The 22979-nt window shown below is 43.0% G+C and overlaps 2 protein-coding genes across 5 annotated transcripts in view; one reads left to right on the top strand and one right to left on the bottom strand.

The window, feature by feature from the left end:
• Nucleotides 1-7325, top strand: part of slc2a4rg (SLC2A4 regulator) — a 38874-nt gene extending 31549 nt beyond the window's left edge. For both annotated transcript variants that reach the window (XM_069140537.1, XM_069140536.1), the window contains 2 exons: nucleotides 92-222; nucleotides 943-7325. In XM_069140537.1, coding sequence (XP_068996638.1) covers nucleotides 92-222; nucleotides 943-1054 — 243 coding nt within the window. In that variant the 3' untranslated portion in view covers nucleotides 1055-7325. The remainder of the gene's footprint in view (nucleotides 1-91; nucleotides 223-942) is intronic.
• Nucleotides 7326-7583: 258 nt separating this feature from the next.
• zbtb46 (zinc finger and BTB domain containing 46) overlaps nucleotides 7584-22979 on the bottom strand; it is a 61777-nt gene continuing 46381 nt past the window's right edge. For 2 of the 3 annotated variants that reach the window (XM_069140534.1, XM_069140533.1), the window contains exons 4-7: nucleotides 22515-22796; nucleotides 17652-17992; nucleotides 16166-16208; nucleotides 13275-16044 (exon numbers count right to left, since the gene is read on the bottom strand). In XM_069140534.1, the coding sequence (XP_068996635.1) occupies nucleotides 15239-16044; nucleotides 16166-16208; nucleotides 17652-17992; nucleotides 22515-22796 (1472 nt within the window). In that variant the 3' untranslated portion in view covers nucleotides 13275-15238. Of the gene's footprint in view, nucleotides 12059-12149; nucleotides 12326-13274; nucleotides 16045-16165; nucleotides 16209-17651; nucleotides 17993-22514; nucleotides 22797-22979 lie in introns of those variants that run through there. The other variant, XM_069140535.1, reaches the window with a different exon arrangement.

Here is a 22979-nt window from a genome sequence, read left to right as displayed (position 1 = left end):
GGTTTGAGAATAGACCAGAGACTGTGATGCGTCACTGTGTCAGTAGAATATTGAGCACTATACTTATACTTCTCTCCATTTTTTTTTGCAGGGGCCTGTGACTCATGTCCGCACAGTTAGCACTGGTGAAAAGCGGCAGCCGGCGGCAGCCAGCACACACACCACTGTCAACAAGAACCATGCTTTAATAACGCCGGCACCTAAATCAACACCAGGAACCAGGTATTCATCAGACATTTGCTGTGTGTGCCGTTTCTGAGAGATCGTGTTAGGATTGTTGACATATTGGTTAAGACGAGAAAATGGGGGAGTACTGCTCTACTTATCTTGAGCGATAAAATATTTTATAAATATTTATATTTCCATTATATCATTCAGCACTCCGTATTGGAAATATCAAATCGGGTTTCCTTCTTTTGGGTCTTTCTTTTTGACATGAGCGTGGGCTTGTGTGTTTGGAGTTGGAGGAGAGGCCCAAGAAAAATATTCGCTCTGGGGTCAATCACAAATATGTTACACAGAAGAGCAATGTATTGTAGTTGATAATATAATACTCATTGAATGTAAAATGAGGACATGGAGACTAATTTATGTCATGTAAATGTTAACATTTCTGGAGGATAGCTCGGCACTATTGATTTCTTTTACCAGGTAGTTATTTAAATATTATGCTCTGCTCGTTATGCTGAATTATATAATTTCATATCAAATGAAAAAACAAATGTTGCGGTATGAAATCATCAACCTTTTTAAAGATGTTGTTTCAGTACCGAATCACATTTATATTGACTTGTTTAAAATGAGTTGAGTGTGTTTTTGTATGCGTTTGTTCTCCTGCGCCCTACAGGCACATTGCACATATGTGTTTTCTTTTTCTTGCCCATGTGGCTGTCTGGATGTCTATGTGCATGTCCTTATGCTGTCACATCTGCTGTTACCAAGGAAACCCCGTGGGGAGGCGAAGAAGTGCCGAAAGGTGTACGGCATGGAGAAGAGAGACATGTGGTGCACAGCCTGTCGCTGGAAAAAGGCCTGTCAGAGATTCACCGACTAATCCAGCCCCCTTCCTCGCTCTGAGATGAGCTCTTCCTCACTCGGAGCTACAGCGAGGCGGACTCTTCCACTGAGGAAACTAGGGGAGATTTCCTCACGATGGACTTCTCAGCGCTGCTGCCGTCAGCATAGCAGCTTCTCTCTTCTCTGTTTCCAAACACAGAAAATATAACTGGTGGGTAAAAACCAACAAAAAAAAAAAGAACTCTTTGCCGGTTTGGAGACGTTTTTTTCTAAGACTGAGACATTTTCACTCTGTTGATGAATAAGAAACCTTTATATTAGATTATGAACCTTCTGATTTGACTTTTGTTTGTTTTTCACTCGCTTCAACTCAAGGCAGTGTTTAAACAACTACAGATAAGCTTTTTTGGTATACTCTGTTGTTAATAATTGGAGCATCATGTAAGCTACTATGTATGAGGTGGATCATGACTCTTTTTGGAGGGTCGAGGGTTAACACCGGTCGTGCTCGATAAGACCTCTGTAGCATATCCGTTTCTCATTGTCACTGGACTTCAAACCTACCAAATGCAAAAAGCCTGTTCACTCAACAGCCAACATTTTTGGTCTAAGCTCTAACATCATTTTCTCTTGCGGTCTTACTGGATATCGACTGCAAGTCTGAACACGTATTGTTCACGATCGAATAACTTATTCACGAAGCAAATTCAGTACAGCCAGCTGTTCTTCTTCTTGTAGTTTTGCAAAGCTGCACAAAACCCTTCACGCAAAGTGGTACAAAAAGTTTTCCCTTGATGTTTCCAAATATTTTCGAATGATGTACACAATATGTGAAATATATTTCCCTCTCCTCTTCGCTATAATTTTACCCAGATATATGCACCTTGAAGAAATAAGTCGTCTTTTAGAGTATCACTGTAACCCCCCTTGAGAGAGCGGATATCTATTTCTTACATAGTTTATTATCAGCAACGACTTGCTGAAGCAACTAGCAGTTGCACTGTGCAATCAGCAGAATTAGAGCATTTAATATTGTCTTTCTTGCTATTTGCTTGTCATTGAGTCATGAGTTGAGGAAGAAAGGCTCATTTTTTGTTCTCCTTTGACAGCTAATGTTCTTGGAGATTGTTTACCGTGGAACGTGAATGATAACTGCCCTTTGAAACTTTAACTGACAGTCTGACTGGTATAAATTGTGTATGTAACAGATTGTAACCCAACAATCACTACCTGATGAGAAGTCAGGCTTTCTAATTCGTTTCTTACAGGTTTAAATGGAGAGGTTACCCAATCTGCAGTCTTTGGAACAATTACCAGCATTATTTGTAGATACCCAAACCTCCCTTCACAGGAACCATGACTTTCCTGTGTTTAATAGATGTTGTGTTTCATCCCTTTAAAAGAGCAGTGTGTAAGATTTGGTGGCATCTAACAGCCCTCGTCTCACCCTCCCCTTCCTAGCGTGTAAGAGAATCTACGGTGGCCGTAAAAAAAACACAAAAGGCCCTCTTTAGAGCCAGTGTTTGGTTTGTCCCTTCTGGGCTCCTGTAGAAACATGGTGCAATCTGGGGAAGAGTACCCACTCCCTGTGTAGACACGAAGGGCTCATTCCAAGATAACAAACACATTTCTTAGTTTCAGGTGATTAAACACTAACAAAAACATAAATATCAATATTATATTCCGTTTCTGCCAATAGATCCCACTAAACCCTACGCGCTGCTCCTTTTAAACCATCGTTCACTCTGGTGTAACACTTGAAAATGAATAGTGAGAATCAATTCAAGTCGGTGCAGATCAGGGGAGTTGGTGGTTGACTGTACACCGATTCATGTGGAGCGTAGCAAAAGTTTTAAAATGTTTTACCAAAATAGAGTCTTACTTTTTAGAATAGATCTCTAATAGTAAAAGGTAATCCAAGGTCTCCAAGCTTTAGATGAAATATAGGTGGTAGTTTTTAAGCTAGTTAGATACTTTAATTTGATATATCCCTTTCAAATGTGTTTTTCAGCAATATTGGCCATTTGTAGAAAAATAGTTCGTTTTAAAACCCACTTCGTTACCTGTTTTGGTATTTCTTTTTATTGACTAATACATAAAACAGGAGGGGAAAGGAAAAACAAAAGTACATTTTATAGTAATATTTAAAAAAAAAAAAAAAAAATCTTTAAAACTGACCAGCCTCAAATTGTAAATCTCCAGGGAGAAAAACACTTAAAATTGGCTTAAAGACATGGATGGACAACTTAGTGACCATGTCTAATTGTTGGTGTTGAAGATGAAAGTAGAATAAATTCTAGTTCAGGATGTTTTAAAGGATTCCTGCATTCAAAGATACCCATATTAGTTGGTTTTTTTTTTTTTTAACTTAAAAAAAAAAAAAAGAAATATCTCCCTCACTAGTAATGTATAGTTGTCATCACCTTTCTCTAAATTGACCCAATCAGTTTCTGATAATACAGATTTTTTTTTTTTTTTTTTTCCCAAGATGATTATCTGCTTCCTGTAAACCTGAGAGTCAAGTCAAATTATTTATCTCCACAGTCCAAACTCGTGAATTAGCCTGAAAAGAGCTTTACAAGGTATTCAAATTATAATTCCCCCCCTTTCCTTAGACCCTCATTTGAGATAAGGCCAAACAAAAGAAAACAAACCTTTTAATAGATCATTTTCTGCTTTAGTCAGAGATGGAGTCACGGCATTAGATGTATATTTTCAAAGAGATTCACCTCTGCTCTGTACGTTGGCAGCTTTGTGAATGTGCATTCTGCTGCGTGTCCTCTACTCTCTTAAGCGCTCCCGACGCTGACCTGATCTCAGTAGCAACGTATGACACACACACACACACACACACACACACACACACACACACACACACACACACACAGTGCCTGTCCTTTCCTGTATGAGCAGTCCCATCTTTTAGCAGGCTCCTCGACTGACATCAGACCTTTTGTCGCCATAGAAACACCCGTGTCGTCACGGGGTCACATGTGCTGTCTGCTGTCGGCCGATACCACATCACAGGCGGACCCGGTCAGCGCTTCTCGATGAATTGCATGAAGTCAAAAACAAACGTTAACCACTCACGGTCGCTGTCATAGTACTTCATAATATCTCAGTCGTTTCCTGTTAGAGGATGTTTTTGTTTTTGTTTTTGTTTTTTAAATTTAAGATCATCCCTGTAAAGCGTTTATTCCAGTGGCTTCCCAGACAAACTGGGTCAGCAGGCCTCTTCCAGTCCGAAACTTCACCAAGTGCCAATAAAAAAACAAAATAGAAAAAGGAGAAGGTAGACTGACCTAATGAAATTGCACTACGTTGCACTACGTTGCACTGCGCAAAGACATGTTTTTATACATGAACATTTTATATACACACATTTTTAAGTGAAAGAGTGTTTCGTTTCGTGGGTGCAGGAGGGATGTCGTCACTGCCCGATTGGAAGAAATGGGGTGTCAGGGATGGGGGTCGTGAACCTCTGGGGTTCCCCATTAATATTGGTCTTGTCAGTAATTGTCTTACTCTTACAGTGGTGGTGGCAGTTTTAGGAGTGTGGTACTGGAAAAGTACAGTGTGGTACTCCGCAGTAGTCAGTCACTTTGCCTTTCCTTGGACAATTGCCAAGGGCCCAAAGCAGTACCAGCCTCGTCTCAGTGATGGGAAAACTCCCGTTTCAGTCAGTAGCTATACATTATCGTCGCGATTACAGATGCTTTACAATGTTTTATTTCTTGGAGGTTTTTTTTTCTCACAATACTCACACACGTGTTAGTCATAGAGCTCAGCTTTGTGCTCCCTCTACTTTAAAAAAAAAAAAAAAAAAAAAAAAAAAAAAAGTTCCTTCTTCTTTCTGTTTTACTAAGCTGAGATAGTATCATGTACATACGGTTATTCGTGCTGGATACCACTTTTGATTATGTTATCTTTGGTTTGATCGTTGATACAGAGTGTCAAAATGCAACCCGTTAGGTGTCTCCCCATCCTCGATGTAAGCACTTTTTAGATTCCACCAGCAGGGTTGGAGAACCAGTGCTTTCGCTGGCAGAGAATGGGACTTTCAGCACACGTTAAGCTAACAGGTTCCGGTGCCTGCCGGCCACTATTCCACCTTTTTTTTCAAGTTGCACTAAGCTGGCCTGTGACGATCAAGTCGCCAGCCTGTATCACTGAGCGCTTGGTTCTTTGAGTGCAGCTCGGTTCACGAAAAAACACAAAAAAAAACGTGGGTACAGCTTTGCTCTCGTGTATAGATCTTGGACAAGAGAACGTTTGGTGAATTTTTCTTTCAAAAAGAGATCTTCAACCACAAAAGGAGGCATGGAGATTGAAGTTGACCGTGTGTGTGTGTGTGTGTGTGTGTGTGTGTGTGTGTGTGTGAGAGAGAGAGAGAGAGAGAGAGAGAGAACAGATTGACAGTAGACAGAAAGCGGACACCAGACACGCAGTGACGATATCGATGGATTTGCAGTTTCAGGGCTTTCTTGTACATATGCAACATAAAGAGAACCGTGAGGCTTTTTCATATATTGTTGTTGTTTTTGTTTGTTGTTGTATCTCTGTTATATGAAAAGGAAACTTTTTTTTTTTTTTTTTTTTTTTTTTACACACAATACAGTTGCTCCGAATATTTTTCTTTGATTTTTTTTTTTTTTTTTAAACTCAATTAAGAACCTATAGTGAACAGATTCAATGTATATTGTAGCTTAGAGGCAAAGGGGAGAAAAACAAAAACATGTTGAATGTAAAACCTATAAAAAAAAAAAAGTAAAGTCTTTTTGTTGTCATAGTTGCTGGCTAGTTTGTACTGCCTGTAGTGAACCTGTAGTGCGTCTCGAGTTTGGTATCCAAATTTCTTAACACCCACAGACAGCTGATGCCACACTGCTTAATCATAGAATAATACAACAACCATGCAGTATTGCTTTACTCTCTCACTTTGTGCAATGAGATGCTTTACAATGAAACAAGAACTAACTCTCTTTCTGGTGACATCTGGGCCACTCGCTCACTGTTGCTGTCATTTTTTTTTTTTTTTTTTTTTTTCTGAATACGTGTGGTTATCGTTGTCATGGATGTTTGTGGTTGTGACGATAAGTTGTTGTTGTTAGGCGGGATAACTTTCGACCTCTGGTCACCCTGGAAGTTTTGAACCTTGTGGGAATCTTTACCGTGCCCTGCACATTCCAACAGACAGCATGCTTTTTAGTGTCTTCCACTTGTTTCCTAATAGACATATCCTTGCCATTTCCTTTTCACTACAGCGATTCTTCTCCCATCACCTTTTCCACTTCCTTTTCTTGTGCTATCCAGCTTTACTGTGGTCCCACCCAAGCCTTTTACCCAGTATATTAAGCTAAACTAAACCCTTGAAATGTGCATTAAAAAAAAAAAGCCTTTTTTTTCTTCTTTTTTTTTTTTTTCCAAATATGTCAAGATTAATGTGCTGCTTTTCTTGAATGTCAGTTTTCATTTGTGTGTAAACCAGCAGCAGCAAAGCCAATAGATCTCCTTCCAAATCAAATGTAATGCATTGCAATGGCAGCTCCACTCAGTTCTCTGCTTCTTCTGTTTGTGCTCTTATTGTTTGTCCAGGTGTTCACCCTGTCCGTCACTTCTTCTCTCATTTGATGACCATTCCCCCCCCCCCCCCCCTCCTCCCCCTCTTGTTGTGTTTTCACTGAGCCTTACACTGGCTGGTGTAAAAACCAACCTTTGCTCTTTTTTTTTTTTCTTTCCCTCTTTGATTGATTGTCTGGTTGAGTTTGAGGTTGTTTTGCATGTCTAGCATTGCTCATTTTTTCTTGTTATTTTTTTGGGTTTTTTTGTTAGGAGATACAACACTGAAGGGTTTTATGTGTTAAGTTTCCCCTCTCAGTATCCAATAACCCAAGGCTGATGTAGGTTGTTTTCCTCTAAATGTAAAAAGAAAGGCTCACTGCAGCGTGACACACACACACACACACACACACGCACACACACGCACACGCACGCACACACACACACACACACACACACACGCGCACAGTGCTAAAAGCGTTACGTTTGGAAACATGACGTCAGCCTTGGATCTTCACTGGAGGGCAAGATTTCTCCTGTGCGTGTGGGCTCGGCCTCTGGTCTTCATCAACAGTCCCACGCACATGGAGGAAGCACTTTCTGAGGAGTGGTGCACTCAAAGAGTATTTGTGTGAATGTCAAGCCTGTGACTAGGGCTTGAAGAGATGGATGACCATGTATGATGCTGATAATGTGATCCATGTTATGTAATGTGACGGAAAGAAAAATAAACCTGAATGGAGAATGTTTGCCATCAGATTCTTTATCTTTTATATTTAGATGATTACAAATACTTGTGGATAATTGACCTTAGGAGACGTTTTTAGAGACAAATCTTCCAAAAAGGGAAATATATGGCAATGTCAGATGAGCAGATTGGATTTATTCCTCCTGTGTATGCCATCTTTGACTTGTCTCTTCCTCCCCCTTGTGGACACCGGGAGGTTTGACAGCACCATCAGCTGTCCAGCAGGCATTAGGAAAACAAAAGACAAAGCACACGTCGGTCACTTCTTTACAGCAGCAATTTCAAAATTTATTGAGACTGATTGGTTTTTGCAAATAATAGTCAAGCTAATTCTTCCACTAAACATGAAGTTAGAAAGAGGCTTGGACGGCTGGTGGGGCCGGTCCCAACATCAAAACAGGAGGCTCATGGTTGACTGTAAAAATGTTTTGTGATCAGTACTATCAACCGAAAAGATATCCGCACAAGAGCACTTAAATTCTGCCCAAAAAACAAAACGGGTGTGAAAACAGGACAGGTTTTTTTGATTATTTAGCACATTTTGTTACAAACACAGGATTATGATAATAATCAATATAAAGTCAGTATCATATTGAACAATATTCCCAATGAAAATAAACAAACCTCAAGCTTCAAGTGCGACCTTTTACAAATCAAAGACCCTCTGAAACTTGAGAGAAAATAAATAATATATAATAGTAATATAAATTCATATATATGAAGGTATACACACATCACTCTTAGTAGAAGAACAAAATCTAAAGTAAAAAGCGCCAATTTTGAAATATAGTATAATATAGATATACCCATATCTATGGCTTCATGATTTGCACGTGTGAATCAAGCTATACAGGCTAAATGAGGATTGCAATTTGTACACGTCTAGGAATACCCATATTCATCTGCAGTAGAGCAAACGGTTCCAGTTTTGCATCATGTGGAATGAGACGGTTGTGTGCAGATGTCGAAGATGTCGCTTTGGTATGACAAAATGAACACAGGCATGCAGTTAAGACCACAGAATCAGGGCACAAAAGGTCATCAACACACGGTGGGAAGGAGAATCTAGTCGCCCATCATGATTTGTCTCTTTGAAGCTTTAATCCTCGAAAAACATTTTGCACCTCTAATCTGATCAGTCGCATCTTAATCTCTATCCATTGATACAAATATTCAGTCATCTCTTGGAAACAGACACTCGCACAAGCACACGGGTGAAATGTCATTGAGGCACATATTGAGGGGTTGATGGCAGACGTTTTCCTGAAGTACAACCCAGAATGAGGAAGAGGACATACAGTACAGGTCGTGAGAAGAGCGCAGGGCGGGGGAGTCACGCATACATCCAGATGTCTCAGTGGCCACAACAGTGCCACAGGACAGAGATTTGTCGCTGATCATGGGCTCCTTCCACACCCACCATTGACATTCATAAAAATTTTACCCATTGTCAGTCTTCTTTTTTTTCTTTTTTTTAAACCCCAGAAAAGTACAACTATTTGATAAATGGGTCAAACAAAAACACAATAAATAATACAAATAAAATAAAGACAGTTGCCAGACATGAAGAGCATTACAAATCGCACCGCACCGACAGTTTCTCAGCAGGGGTTGATGGGAAGGGCAGTCCACGGCACCTGTAGCGAAGAGGCCTGTAAGTGCGACCAGCACTGGCAACTAAATGTTTCCCAGAGTTACTTCTGCAGCGCTCACTTTCCCTTTAAATTAACTCGACTGAAGCCAGTAAAACACCGGCATGTAGAAACACAGCATGTAGACTCAACAGTCCACTATCTGAGGGGAGTGTTTTGTCTGCATGCTGCATTTCCACTTGATTGTGTGTCATTTGAAGTGTGAGAGTAAAAACCAGACGAAATAAAAATAAGTTCGGTTTTAAGATGCAGTCTTCAAAAGCCAGCTGGTCCTTTCACACAGCCCTTCATGTTCACAATAATACCATAACATGTGCACTTTTTTTTTTTAAAAACTGTGACAAATAGTGACAGGTTCAAAAATAAAAACAACCCAACAACAAAACTCTTTACCACAACAATAAATCCAAAAGCACCTGCACACACAGACTGTGAAACAAAAGCACTTGATGTATACAAAGTACTAGATTGTTTTTGGTTCCATATTAATCAATTAGTGTACATTAGTGATGCAAAAAGCGTGTGCTGAGTATAAGTTTCAATCAATATCTAACAGAGAAGTTGGACAGTGAATGTGTTATCCCCCCCCTTAAAAAAAAAGAAAAGAAAAAAAAAAAGCAAATACGACAGAAAAAGCGTAAACTGGCACAATAAAAGGTTGATAAAAAGCCCCATGGCTTGCTGTCCACAACAAGGCAACGTATAAAAGCTTTTTTTCTTATACAAGATATAAAATATCAAAAAAGAACACACAATAAAGCTTAGCATCCAGCACTTAATAATAATTAATAATAGCAACATCAACAACAGTAATCATAGTTCTGATATTCATAATAATAAGACATCTGCCTCACTTGAATTGTCAATAAATTTGCCAAAAACATGGAAATAATCTCAGGAAACCAATATAGACTTTTTGGACACTGGACACTCATTCTTGCATACAAACAGCCATCCTGTTCCACCCAACGCACACAGAAAGAGAGAGAGAGAGGAGGGAATGACTTCTAAAAAAAAATTAGAAATCCACAAACAGTTTTTTTTTTTTTCAATAAATAGCTGTAAAACAAAACAAATTAATATTACACTCTCTACACATATCAAACTCAGAATTTCAAGCACAATTTTTGATCCTTTTCTTTTTAGCCTTACAAAGCCGGAGAAAGTATATCCCCAAAAGAAAGATTACCCATGGAAAGAGTCTGCATATTCTGTATCCTGAAACTGGAATTACATGACTGACAAAGAAAAATAATGATAAACAGAAAACGAAAACGAAAACGAAAACAGTTCTTTTTTTTTTTTTTTTTTTTTAACAAAGGCAGCTCCTCTTTAGGTGTGAGAGACTTAGCTCTCAGGTCCTATCATCACAACCTCCAGTGTGAGAGAAACTGAGCCAGAGACAGCGAGAGAGACAGAGAGTTGTTAGTGTAGCTCAATGCGGATCCATTGTGTGCTTGTGTTGATTTTCCAAACCGGGAAACAGGAACTTGTGTCCGCTTTGTTTGTAACGACGGTTAAAACTCTTGCATACACTGTAAACTTTCAGTCTCTCTGTCTCTCTTCGTCTCGCACAGCTTTCATTTCCCTTTTTAAACTCCAAAAAAAATCGTATGTACATTTTGTCAAAATCTCCAGTATATGTTGGAATGGATCGATAGAAACCAGGTGGTAAACTTAGGTGAGGAAAAGATTGAAGGGCCACACTGAAAGGCATAGGCTATATAAACAGCAATCTGCACAAAGATTCAGTGATTTCTATGTCGTGATAACAGTCAAGAGGACATAAAGTATATCCTTAAAGGTAGGTGCGGTCACCGAGTTGTTTAGGTAAGTAAAGATCAGATCAAAAATGTAAACCACGGGTTCAGGGCTTTGATAGGAGTCAAGTTGTCATTAAAGTGCAAGTCTGTGGCAGTAGGACTCTGCATCAACAATGTGTCATCGGACTGCCCCGTCCTCTGACACACATCGCTTTGCAATAGATTTAGACTCTCTCTTCACTTAAAGAGAGACACTTTCCCCAGGAACATTACAGCCGTGGAGGGACCAAGACACCCCCTTTCTCCTGGCTATTTCCCTACACCGTCAGTGATCCTTGGTTTCCATGGTGATTGTGATGGCAAAAAATTTCAAAGTTGCAGTCCTAGCGTCGGCCGTGTCCTTGGCAGCGTCCTCGTTTGATTCCTGTTGTGACAGAGTAGAAAAACTACTGGACTCTGGCCTGAACCCTCAAGAAAAAGAAACACAAAAACACTGCATCAGAAGTAAAGGAGGTAAGCAGAAAAAGCCTTGCAGTCGAGCCATCTCTTGATCACTCTTCTTCTACTATGGCAGTCAAGGTTGAGAATAGCTGTGTGTGTGTGTGTGCGTGCGTGCGTGTGTGTGTGTGTGTGTGTGTGTGCGTGCGTGCGTGCGTGTGTGTGTGCGTGCGTGCGTGCGTGTGTGCGCATTTGAATTTTGAGTGTTAACCAGAATGGTATTAGATCATTGTCGCGCATCACCCTACAGCATTTCCGTTCAAAGGAAGGCCTGCCCACCGTGGGACGAATGGGTAAAGAGGGCAGAAGATTCTGCCTGAGAGATCGCAAGAGATCTTCATAGATTGGTTGACAAGCCACGAACAGGAGCCCGACAGATTCTATGAGATCCAGGCAAAGTCCCTCTCACTTCCGTTCTGCTGCTCCCCCTCCTGTGCCGAGGAGTCACTTTCCTCCTTTTCATTGTCCAGTGCTCCGTGTGTCTCAGCAGTCATCCCTGAGTCCTTCCACTTCCCCCCTTCTTCCTCCCCTTCTCCCAACATCTCTCCGTCCCCTTCGACCATCATCTCCTCCTCCCCTTCTCCGTCACCGTCGCACTCCGCCTGGTCATCGTGGAAGCGATCGCCGGGATACAGCTCCTCCTCCGGAGAGATATCTCCGCCCACCTCCCCGTTATGGTCCAGCAGCGCGGCCATGCCCCGGCCCGAGCAGTCGGCGCAGACGCCGTGACGACGGGAGCCATGCTTGATTCCAACACTGGCGGCAGACATGAAGACTCGGCTGCACACTTTACACACGTACTTCTTGTCTTTGCTGTGGACCTGTTGGATGGAAACACATTATTTCAAAGTGTTCATTTACACTTTGGTGTAATTTACTGCCCCATACAGGTGATTGTAACACTGCACTCACCAGTGTGTGCCTCTTCATGTGCTCCCTTCTGGTGAACTTCTTGCCACAGATTTCACAGGGGTAGGGCCTTTCACCGGTGTGGGAGCGCATGTGCCTCTTTAGGATGCACTGGTGCATAGCAGAGAAACTGCAGTAGGGGCACTTGAACTTTTTACGGATCACCGTGAAGTCATTCACTGTAAGTACAGACAAGGAGAGAGAGAGAGAAAGGCGAGAAAGAGAAGAAGAAGAAGAAGAAGAAGAAAAAAAAAAAAGAGATTAGTGCTGAGTGAAGCTCGTTTAAATAAACCGAGACGTCACTTTTCAGTTATTACATTTAATTAGCGGCATGGTCTAGAAATGTACCATCAATTCCCATGGCCACCCCAATCCCAGTCAAAGCTACAGTTGCCCTGGCAACAGCTCTTTCCTCCATACTAAAGCAATAAAGGCAAAGAGATACTATAAACACATGGCACAACATTCAGCCTGCCTTAGTTGCTCTAGAAGGTCTCTACTATGGACAGCAAAAACAGAAAAGACAAACACAGACAATGACGAGAAAATATAGTCACCCACACAGAGGAAGGGAAAGAATATCACACAAAGGGAGGCTACAGCAAAACAAAGAAAACCAAACAACAATACCAAGTCTCAATCTTGAAAAGAGATCTGGTAAGCCAATTATGTCAAATCTACATGGTAGCTAAGCCAGGTGAAGGGCATCCGAGTAAACAGGCCATGTGCAAAGTGTGTGCTCGTTTCTAGCCAATGACAAACTTTACAGGCGAGGCATACAGTACCTGACCATGAAAGATCAGGACTGGATTTATGAGTACAACAGCACGACACACACTGCACACATCTACTGCACGTAAAGGAGGGGGTCAAACAGTTGAGGGTGAGGAGCTTTAAGTGATACAATATAATTACCTCCATCTGCAAATCGACTTCTGCTCTGATTAAACATTTGGCAGCACATCAATTAAAAACAAAAAAAAAAAAGAACATGCAAGTACACATGAACTGCACAACAGATTTGGACATCTAGATTTGTTTTCTGAGTTGAAATGTAAAAATAGAGAGAGAAATATGTGTGAATGTGTACATAACAGCCTACATAAAAGAGGAAAAACTGCAACAAAGTTTCGTCGTTCTCCATCAGAGTTTAATTAAAACATAAAATCTACACGCAGAATCTCATTTTGTTTAAAAAAAAAAGTACAGATCTTTGTACAGTACATGGGTTTTAATGAGAAAATGTAGAATCTAGGATTAAATATCTTTCAATATTTACAACACCACTTATTCAAGCTCAAATATTGCCACACAACGGCCATACTGTATTTGCTACTTCTTCTCAGCGACTGACTCCGCAGAGTTCCTGATTAGTTCCTGACTTCTCTGAGCCCACCAGTCTGTTTCAGCTGCTGGCAAGGACAGAGTGTGCTACCTGAAAAATGGGATTTTGCAGTAGAAAGGATTTGGCAGTTGGGAGTTCCTTGTGTATGTACACGCACGACAGCGAGGGGACAGATAGATAGACAATAGACACCAGCTCTGCTTTTGCTGAGCACATAGAAATTACAGTTCGATGTGCCGGGGTGACTATTGGAGGTAAACACCGGTGGATCTCTTCCCTTTGGGTATTCACAGTATGGGTGTGCACAATAAACCTTTAGAAATGGGCATTTTTAAGACAATATCTTGTTGCAGGGTAAAGGCCTGCTGTAAACTCAAAGGAGAAAATTTTGGCAGAAATCGGTGTGAATTTACATTAGCAGTGATTTTCAAGCCAGTGTTCATGCCGACTCCAATATTCTGCAGCCCTACTCCCGCTCATCGACATCCTCCCAGCTCTCGGTCCGCACCACCTCTCTTATTATTCTCCTGCATTTTCCCACTTGTCTCCCTTGATCCCCCATTTTCTACCCTGTGCTCACAACCACACCATTATCTGTCTGCAGCCGTGACATCACTAAGCTCATCTGGTTTAAAAGGGCATCTGCCCTTCGGTCCCAGCTTCCTCTTCAGTTGAGGGGTCAGGGGTTAAGAGGGGCCGGAGCCGTGAAGGACCAATTACTGTCCAGCTCCAGCCACACTCAGCCCCTACAAGATTTTACAGATCTGGGACAGAGGAGATGGACAGAGAAAGAGAAAATGACACCACCCAACCCCCATCCTTAGCCGATACTGGTCTATTGTTTTTAGCTGGCTTTGTCTCGTGCAGCACATCCCCTCCATCTGCACCGATCTGACAGTACTGACTGAAGTTCGTCATGTCCGACTGATGACTGAGGACGAGCTTCTGCGTGTCCAGTGGAAGTGTATCTGTTGTACACTCCTTTTTTTTTTTTCCCCTCTTTGACTTGAAAGAAAAGTAACTAAATATATTGTAAATTCAATTTTTATGCCAAATTTTTGAAGCCCACTACCACAGGCAGCAGTCAAAGTGTGATTACTCCCTCTGCAATGCCCCAAAGTTCCTGCAGATGGTGTGGTTGTGTGGGCTGTGAGTCATAGGGCTGCCTGGCAGATATGAACTGTGTCTGAATGTCTTTGTGCCCATAATGCAGGGGTGGACACAAAGATAAAGATCTCTCTGCCTAAAAAGGAGAGAAGAGTTTAGTCAGAGTGGTGACTGGCGACAGAGAGCCAGACAAATGGTTTATGTTGGGGAGGTGCATAAGACACGTCCCCGCCCCTGCACCCGGCACTGCAGTGGAAAGTAATTCACCTGCTCATGGGTCCAGTCAGTTGCTCACTAAAACTATTTGCACACTCTAAAAAGACCACGTACAATTTCCAGTCAAAAGTTGTTGTTTTTTTTTCAGACAGATCTGTTTTGCATAGTAATTGTGCATTTTTAACATATAGTTTGTCAGTAAATCATCCTTAAAAAATAATGACATAAATTTTTAACAGGCTGTAAAAAAAGAAGACGTGTCCATAGGTATTTATAATCATGTCAATAGACATTCGATTTTAGAAAGGAACTGTTCCCTTGTCAGTGCAATGACACCACAGAGCATTTTTGGCATGAATGTAAAACACGTGAGGATATAGTGCTAAGTGACGGGTAGGAATGTGTGTGGTCTACAGATCCACTCTCAGTTTTCCACATTGATGCTGCGATTATGACTTTCAACTTTGATTTGTTGACTTAGCTGCCACAGTGGGTCTATAACCCCACCCTGAGACATTTCCATTCCTGTGCTGCCTCCCAGTATAGCTCCTGGCACTGACCCCACCTGGCAGCACACTTTAACATGTGTCGATAGGTTTTTCTGGGTGCTAAACGCCTTGGCACAGGCAGGACAGGTGTGCCCTCTCTCCTTGGAGTGCACGGAAGACAGGTGCCTGTGCAGGTCTGTGCGGTCTCTAAAGTGTTTCAGACAGTACACACACTGCATCAGCTTCTTCTTGAAGTGGATGGTCTTCTCGTGTCGGTCAGCGTTAGACTTGAGGGTGAAGCTGGCGGGGCACTGAGAGCAAAGGTAGCGAGCCGGCACGGGCTCGCCCACTGTAGGGCGGTAGAGAGACTGGTGGAAGCGAGGAGGCTGGGACGGCGGCTGGTGACGGGCCTGGATAGGCTGGAAGTGCGAACCTTGCATGCTCGGCCAGTCCAGGGACAAGGCCATCAGAGATAGGGTGTGGTGGTACTCGTGTTGCCTGAGATGCTCCAAGCTGCTGAACAGCCGTTTGCACAGGGAGCAGGCAAACCCCTGTGAGGGCCAGGCACCGTGCTCTGGCAGGACTCTTTCCTCTTTCAGAGATCCAGCCTCTTCACCCACCACCAGCAGCCCTTTAGTCCCTCCACCAGCCACGGACACTGACGCAGGCACAGTTAAGCTTCCAGCACAGCTCCCCTCGCCCATCTGATCCCTCTCGACAGGAGACTGGTCACCTTCCAAAGCTGAAATAGTGACAGGGAGGTTCAGAGTGGAAGCAAGAGAAACAGTTGAGGTACTGTATAGACACAAACTCTTGAGTTATCAAAATATGACAAACCTGAATTTTTAAAGCCTAAACCATACCTGTGCTGTACTCTTTCATGTCTTCTTGGACTTTTACGCCCTCCTGTAAGCAACAAAACATCCCGTTATGTCACATTTCACGTTTATACAGTCTGTATGGAAGGTTGTCTGGGCATGCAAGAGGCAAGACGATGATACAAGCTGTGAAGACAAGCTTTTGTCATATGTAAGAAACACAGAGAAACAAAGATGTGAAAACAGAAAAGTGAAAAAGAAGAGAAACAAGGTCATAATGATTTAAAGGTACATTTGAGATTTGCAAGCAAACATACAAAAAGTAAATAGCCGACAATTTCCACAGCTGTCTTATGGGACACAGAGCAGTTTGGTTGATCTATAGTATTAATATGATCTGCCTGATTCTCGCATACTCGACGCCTCTGTAGGTGTTAGCAAGGTGCACCAAACACCCATCCCCAGTCAACGCCCCAGCTAAACTCTACCCGTCCGCCATTTACTCCATGCTCCTGCCATTCCTTCACCCCCGCCCGCCCATTTGCTCCACTCCTCCTCCTCCTCCTCTTCCTCCTCCACTCTAAGAACAGAACACCATACACTGGGCAAACAGATGGCTTGTCCATAGAGATAGAGAGGCTTGTTGGGAGGCAGGTCCACTGAAATCAAATGCTGCTCCTAAATGCTCACCCGCACACACGGTGTACACACACACAGACTGGCACAAAACTCCGGTCTACACATGCTCATATTGCCATGCTCACACACATGCATGCTCACTCTCGTGTACAGGCACACACCGAGCAGAACAAACAATTTCCTGGACTGTGAGAGCAAACCTCTCATTGTCTACTAGTATTGATTCTACTCAGTCTCATCACACTACCTTGCCCGTTATCTGCCATCTCTAAGCACACGCTGCCATTGTGAGCAGATGTGTCATCTCTAATGTAACTACAATAAACTACATTAGTGCTAACTCTGAGCAGAGACTCCTGGCTTAGAGGTGATTCAGGTCTAGCTATATTAAAAGATTATCTGAGAAAGCAGACAAGAAGGAAGAATTGGCAATCTGAAAGGAAAAGAAACCAAACAAAGCATACAGAAAAGAAAAGACAAACAAAAAACAGACAGCATTTCTTCTCCAGCGTAGCAGGAAATATGCCAGATTCCACAAAGAGAATGAGATAGAGAGGGGGGTTGAGCAAGGATGGCCTCGTGTAAAAAAACACTGCAATGATGACGAATTACTCGATTAACCCTGACTACTTCTGGTAAAAAACTCCCAGCCCCACCTACAACCACGTCACTGGTCACTTTCTCATCTCCACCACCTCTCAACCCCCCTCAGTGTTTGTGTGTGTGTGTGTGTGTGTGTGTGTGTGTGTGTGTGTGTGTGTGTGTGTGTGTAGAAGCAGGGTGAAGCTGGCCCCTGGATGCTTTTCTCCACACAAACTTTTATCTGACTGGAGGAGCAGTACCCAGAGAGCAGCCTCCCGCCCTGGAGCTGAGCCAGGCTCTGTGCGCTTACCTCAGGCAAGGTGGAGGGCTCGGGGCCCTCTGGGGCCTCTTCCACTTCCATGTCCAATCCTTCTGAGCGCAGCAGGGGTGCCCCAGCCCGCAGACCGGGGGCCTCCAGGGGCCGAGGCTCAGAGGGGTGCAGTGGCGTGGGTGGAGTGGGTGGGCAGTATGCTGATGTTGATGTTGATGATGATGGTGGTAGTGGTAGTGATGATGGTGGAAGATGAGGAGGAAAAAGAGGAGGAGGAAGAGGAGGAGGAGGAGGAGAGGAGCCAGCCCCCTGTTTGTTATGAATACTGGCCCCCGTGGCCCCTGGCCGGAGTGTGCTGCAGTAGTTGTTGGAGCGGAGCCCTGAGGAGCACAGGAAACGAGTCTCACCCACCCACTCACGTACAACTGCAACTCTGCTAGCAGCTGGCCACCAGAACACAACGGGAGAGAGTGGGCAGGGGGGCACACAGAGGCTGCCAGTGCTACACTATCAAACACTATGGAGAGGGGGAGGAAGAAAAACTCTGAAGTTTCACTTTCCACCAGCCAAGGGGAAAGGGTTAGGGCTTCTCTTCTCTCTTTCTCTCTTGTTTTTTCTTTTGCTCCTCTGCTCTCCTTCTCCTTCCACCCACATGCGTGCGCAGAGGATGGCAGTATGCGTGTGTTTTGTGAGAGAGTAAAATGCATATAAGGAGAGGGCTTGAGGATCCTCTGTAGCGTGGAGGGAGATTGTTTTGGAAAGGTGCCATCTTGCAGCTCAAGTGGAGACTTTTTGTACACGAAGGGTAAAGGACGACTACATGGACCACGTGAGATGTTTACATGCAACAAGTTACGGCACGCTGGATAAAGAATTTAAAATTTCTTCCAGAGTCGTTAGCTTTCCAAAACTATTCACACAGAAGCTTTTCTGCTACATTAATATCACCATTAGCGGATACCGAGAGTGGCTCTTTTTCTTTTTTTTTTTTTTTTACTTTGATTAATAGTGCGTATTAATCAAAGCATAATGCATTGCAGGTTGTTCCAGACCGTGTGTGTATGCGAGTGTGTGCAAGTGTGGGCAGCATTTTGGGGAATGTCTCCAGAGTTATGCAGTGGGTTAGCCATTCATTGCCCTCCTCTGCACGACGGACAGAATCACACAACCATGAGGCTCGACCATGGACGGATTCCTGGAATGTTAAACTACCGCACCCGACACTCCCCACTCCCACTTACTGAGAACACACACAAATGCTTAACTCCCCATCTCCTCTTCCCCACCCCGGCAGTGACAGCAGAAACAACATTCAGAGTGAGGATGAAGTGGAGACGCAGGGTAAAAAGGATGAGCTACAGGTGAGAGGCGAGCAGCTCATTAACAAATGGTGTCAGTAAAGACTTCTCAGGGTCTGTCATGGTATAACAACCCCGGTCGGGTTTTGGTTCAAGCCTCTTGCAGAAATGCAAAGTACCGGGGTACATTTTGCAATCTTGTTTCACTGACTTTAATATTGCAGTCTTGTCTGGCAGGCTGCAAAAACTACAAATAACAGCAGGCTGACTCACTGCACAGCGACGAGAGCAAAATGAAAAATAAAAAATAAAGGTAGAATAATTAATTTACTTAAACACAGAATGACTGTACAGGAACTAAAACACAACCTGTCTCCTTTCTTCCACCATCCATCAGAATTGGGTCAGGACTTATTATGTCTGTTTAGGCTTTAAGGAAGAAATTAGTCGAAGGTGGCTGACCAGTTGCCAACTAAAACTTGTGGTAGGAGAAAATATCCAGATAGGACTGGGGTTCTCACTAAAAAGACTTAATGAGGCCCTGTTAGCAATAACTTCTGGACTGCTGGAGTCTCCTTTCATTGTTTAAAAAAATATGATGAAAGAAAAACCTGGATTCAGATCCATGTCTTAGTCACTTTGTGGTCCCTGAGCAGGTAAGATGTGAGAAGTCCCTGCAATTCCAAAATGTACCTTTACATTCCCTCTACATGAACCCTTACTGTGCTACCTTTGTGCCTGGCATCACTATATAAGATCCTTATTTTAAATCTGGAACAAAATTTCTGCCAGAGTGATAAATAATTTCAGACAATCTCTGGAGAGTGGCTACGGAGGCACTGGGAGCTGTTGTACAGGGTGAGTCAATTTTCAAAAGTAGATGTGAAGTGATGAGACCTGGCAGTGAAGAGAAAAGTTCAATAATGTCAGTATGATCCCTATAGTTAATTGGATGTTCTTTACAGCCCGTACGTGGTGGCAGTGTGAGCAGGTGCGCAGGGAGGATCCGGCAAAATCCATTGTCTGGCATTGACTGTCTGATGCAGAAGGGGTAACGGGGCCAAATCCCAATGATCTTAATTGGGTTTCGGAGGCTGATTGACACACAGAGTGGTTCCACTGTATTTTGGCATTCCACGTGCAAGGAGGATGTAGCCCGTGACCCATGCAAAGGATAGCAAAGAGAGGAGCTGTGCATTTGAATTGCTTTTCCTGCCAACAAGATGGGGGTGTAATCAGTTTGACTCACTAAATATAAGGAGAGAGAGGTATTCAGTGGTTAAAGTAAACTGAGAAAAACTGATTCTCAGTTTTGACTAATTTGGATGTTGTTTTCTTTTAATTAAACATGTCATTTATTTAGAAAAGAAAGAATGAGAGAAAGAGGAAGAGGAGAGGAGGAGTGGGAGACAGAAGCTCTGTGTCGAGGCCTTTTGCTGATAGGCGGTGGACTCCCGGTGACCTTGCTCGACCTTCTCTCTGCCTAGATCGATACTTTCCCAGGATTTGAAACCAACATGCTTTGATGCACCACAGTTGGAGTAAAACAGGGGGAAAGAGACGGACTGAGACAAATAGGAAAGAACTGCAAGAGCTGGCCAGAAGGGGAGGGATAGTGAGGGAGACTGTGAGGGATGTGTGTTAAGGAGGGGTGAAGGAGAAATAGATGGAAGTAAGGAGGGAGGGAGGGATGGCGTGAGGGGGAGTACAGGAGGGAAAAAAAAGGACAGGAAGGATGTTAAGCAGGGGTGAAGGAGAAGCAGGGAGGAGAAGGGGAAAAAGGCTGAATGGAGGGAGGGAGGCAGGGAGCAGTGATCTGTCAAACCAGGCAGACTTGTCCTCCGCCCAGTAATCTGAGGTACAGTGTTTGTTTATTTTCTGTCCTCATTTAGACACAGGGACAGACCCGGGGTGGGAGGGGAGGTTGTTGGCCATCTCGACAAGCCCATTTCCCCGACCCCTATTGTGTAGGGAATAGAAAATAGGGTCTGGCTAACCAAAAACCTCTCTGAGGTTTCTTTGGTGACAACTCAAATACAGATATAGGGCTCATTCAACATGTTTTTTTTTCCCCTGCAGGGAGCAAATGATTAACATTCTCTGAATTCTCAAAATTTCCTATTCATGTAGTCAAGGCTGAGTGTATCTGTAAAGTCTGAGTGTGCATCGAAAAGCCTCTTCTTGTCTTTTCTGAGGCTTGTTAGGCTGTCTATCTGTGCTGTGACAGCATCTGATTCTCCTCTTTAAGCCAACAGAAACATCTCAATCCCACACACTTAACACTTACACAAAAGGGGTGATGTGATGTGACGTGAATGTGCGAGTGCGCGCGACGGCGAATGTGTGTTTTGGTCTATTCAGTCTTGGCCCTGTCTTTTATTCTGTAGGTGAGTGGGGCTCAACTCAAAAGACACGACGAGGCTTGGAGTTGTACCCTTCCTTTGCTTTTCTTCAGCTCACAAAAACAGGCAGAATTCGGGACAAAAGATCCAATTACCAGCCAGTAAAAGCAAAAGAAACAAACACACGAGTTTAGCACACACACACACACACACACACACACACACACAAACAAACACAAATGTGCCCACGCGGACATGGACTCAAGCAAATATAATCTCACACTAGCACACACACACAGATACACACATCTCCACACACTGGCAGTTTAACACCCTCACTGAGAGGCAAAAAAACTGACTGAACGAAGAAAAAAAAATCTCTTGTTAACATAACAAACTAAAGACAAATGGTGCTGCATATTGATCTACTATTGATATAATTGGAAAATACTTCATGCCACAATAACTGGAGGAGTTACAAATGATTTGTTTTTGTACTTTGGATATATTACAAATTTTAGACATTCAAAGGTTGTTAAGAGCATACAAACTGAAAAATCAATTCACATACAGGTTTCACGGTCATATATATGGAACACAAAACATGTTTTGTGGGAGATAAATACTTACTCTCTCTAGTTCTTTTATGCTTGCTGTAATTTTATTTATGTCAAAAATTTTAAGAAAATACCTGTTACTTTTGAAGGTGCTTTAAACAGCATGCAGAAGCTTATTGAGTACATTAGAGCAGTAAGTAAGTAATATCTGAACACTTTTTGCTGTTCTGTTGTGTCATTTTGCTTCTGTGAAATGCAGCCTATATGCATAAAATAACTGTCACATAAAACCAAATAAATGTTCTCAAGACAGCGAGAGCGATCCCAGCAAAATGTTCTCTCACTGAGTCACTGCTGACGAGTCATCACTGGCATCACCACACAAACTGGTTACACACTTGAGTGGTACCACACACACACACACACACACACACACACACACACACACACACACACACACACACACACACACACGTATTCAGAGTTATCCAAATACAGTGATTGAAAATACTGTGCAGCAGAGGACACTCATGCCAACAGCGGTCAAGCCTGTATGTTTTATGTCTCACAGGTGACCACATAAGCAGGTACTCAGAGATAAACTAGAGCATTTGAATTTGTGTATGTCTGAATTGTGGGTTCAATTGAGATGTGTGGCTGGTTGTGTGCGTGGATAACAATCAGTGGTAGTAAATAGTGACTTACAAGACAGGGAGTGTCCTCCTTTGGGCAGGTACTCAAACAGCAAGGGGTTATCATCTCCCATCATCTCAGCCCGCAGCGACAGCAGGCTGTTCTTACTCATCAGCGCCGCCTTCAGATTGGCTACCGATGAGATCGTTCCACCCCCGACTCCTCCCCCGGCCTCCTCCGATTCGTTGTTGCCCAGGAAGCCGGGCTCCGTGGTCAGAGCCTCCTCCTGTTTGAGGAAGAAGTCGAGGCGCTCGCCGCGGCTGTCTGAGCTGTTGTGTTCGGTCACGTCGGCCCCTGAAAAAGAAGTAACAGAAGATGGGTGAGGTTCTTCTGTTCTTGTGCAGCTATTAGTGACACTCAAATGTTTTTTAATGGCAAAATAAGAAATTTAAGTTTGTGTTCAGGAAAAACAACTCAAACATTGTTTTAGTTAATTTGAGGGATTAAATGCCCATGCTTCCATGGGATGAACATCCT

This window comes from Embiotoca jacksoni, unplaced genomic scaffold (genome assembly GCF_022577435.1).
Source record: "Embiotoca jacksoni isolate LCO1_2020_lvr unplaced genomic scaffold, fEmbJac1.0.p SCAF_9, whole genome shotgun sequence".
In the NCBI taxonomy this organism is placed as follows: Eukaryota; Metazoa; Chordata; class Actinopteri; family Embiotocidae; genus Embiotoca; species Embiotoca jacksoni.
The sequence above is the reverse complement of the archived record's forward strand: the minus strand, read 5'-3'. Positions and strand labels throughout refer to the sequence as shown.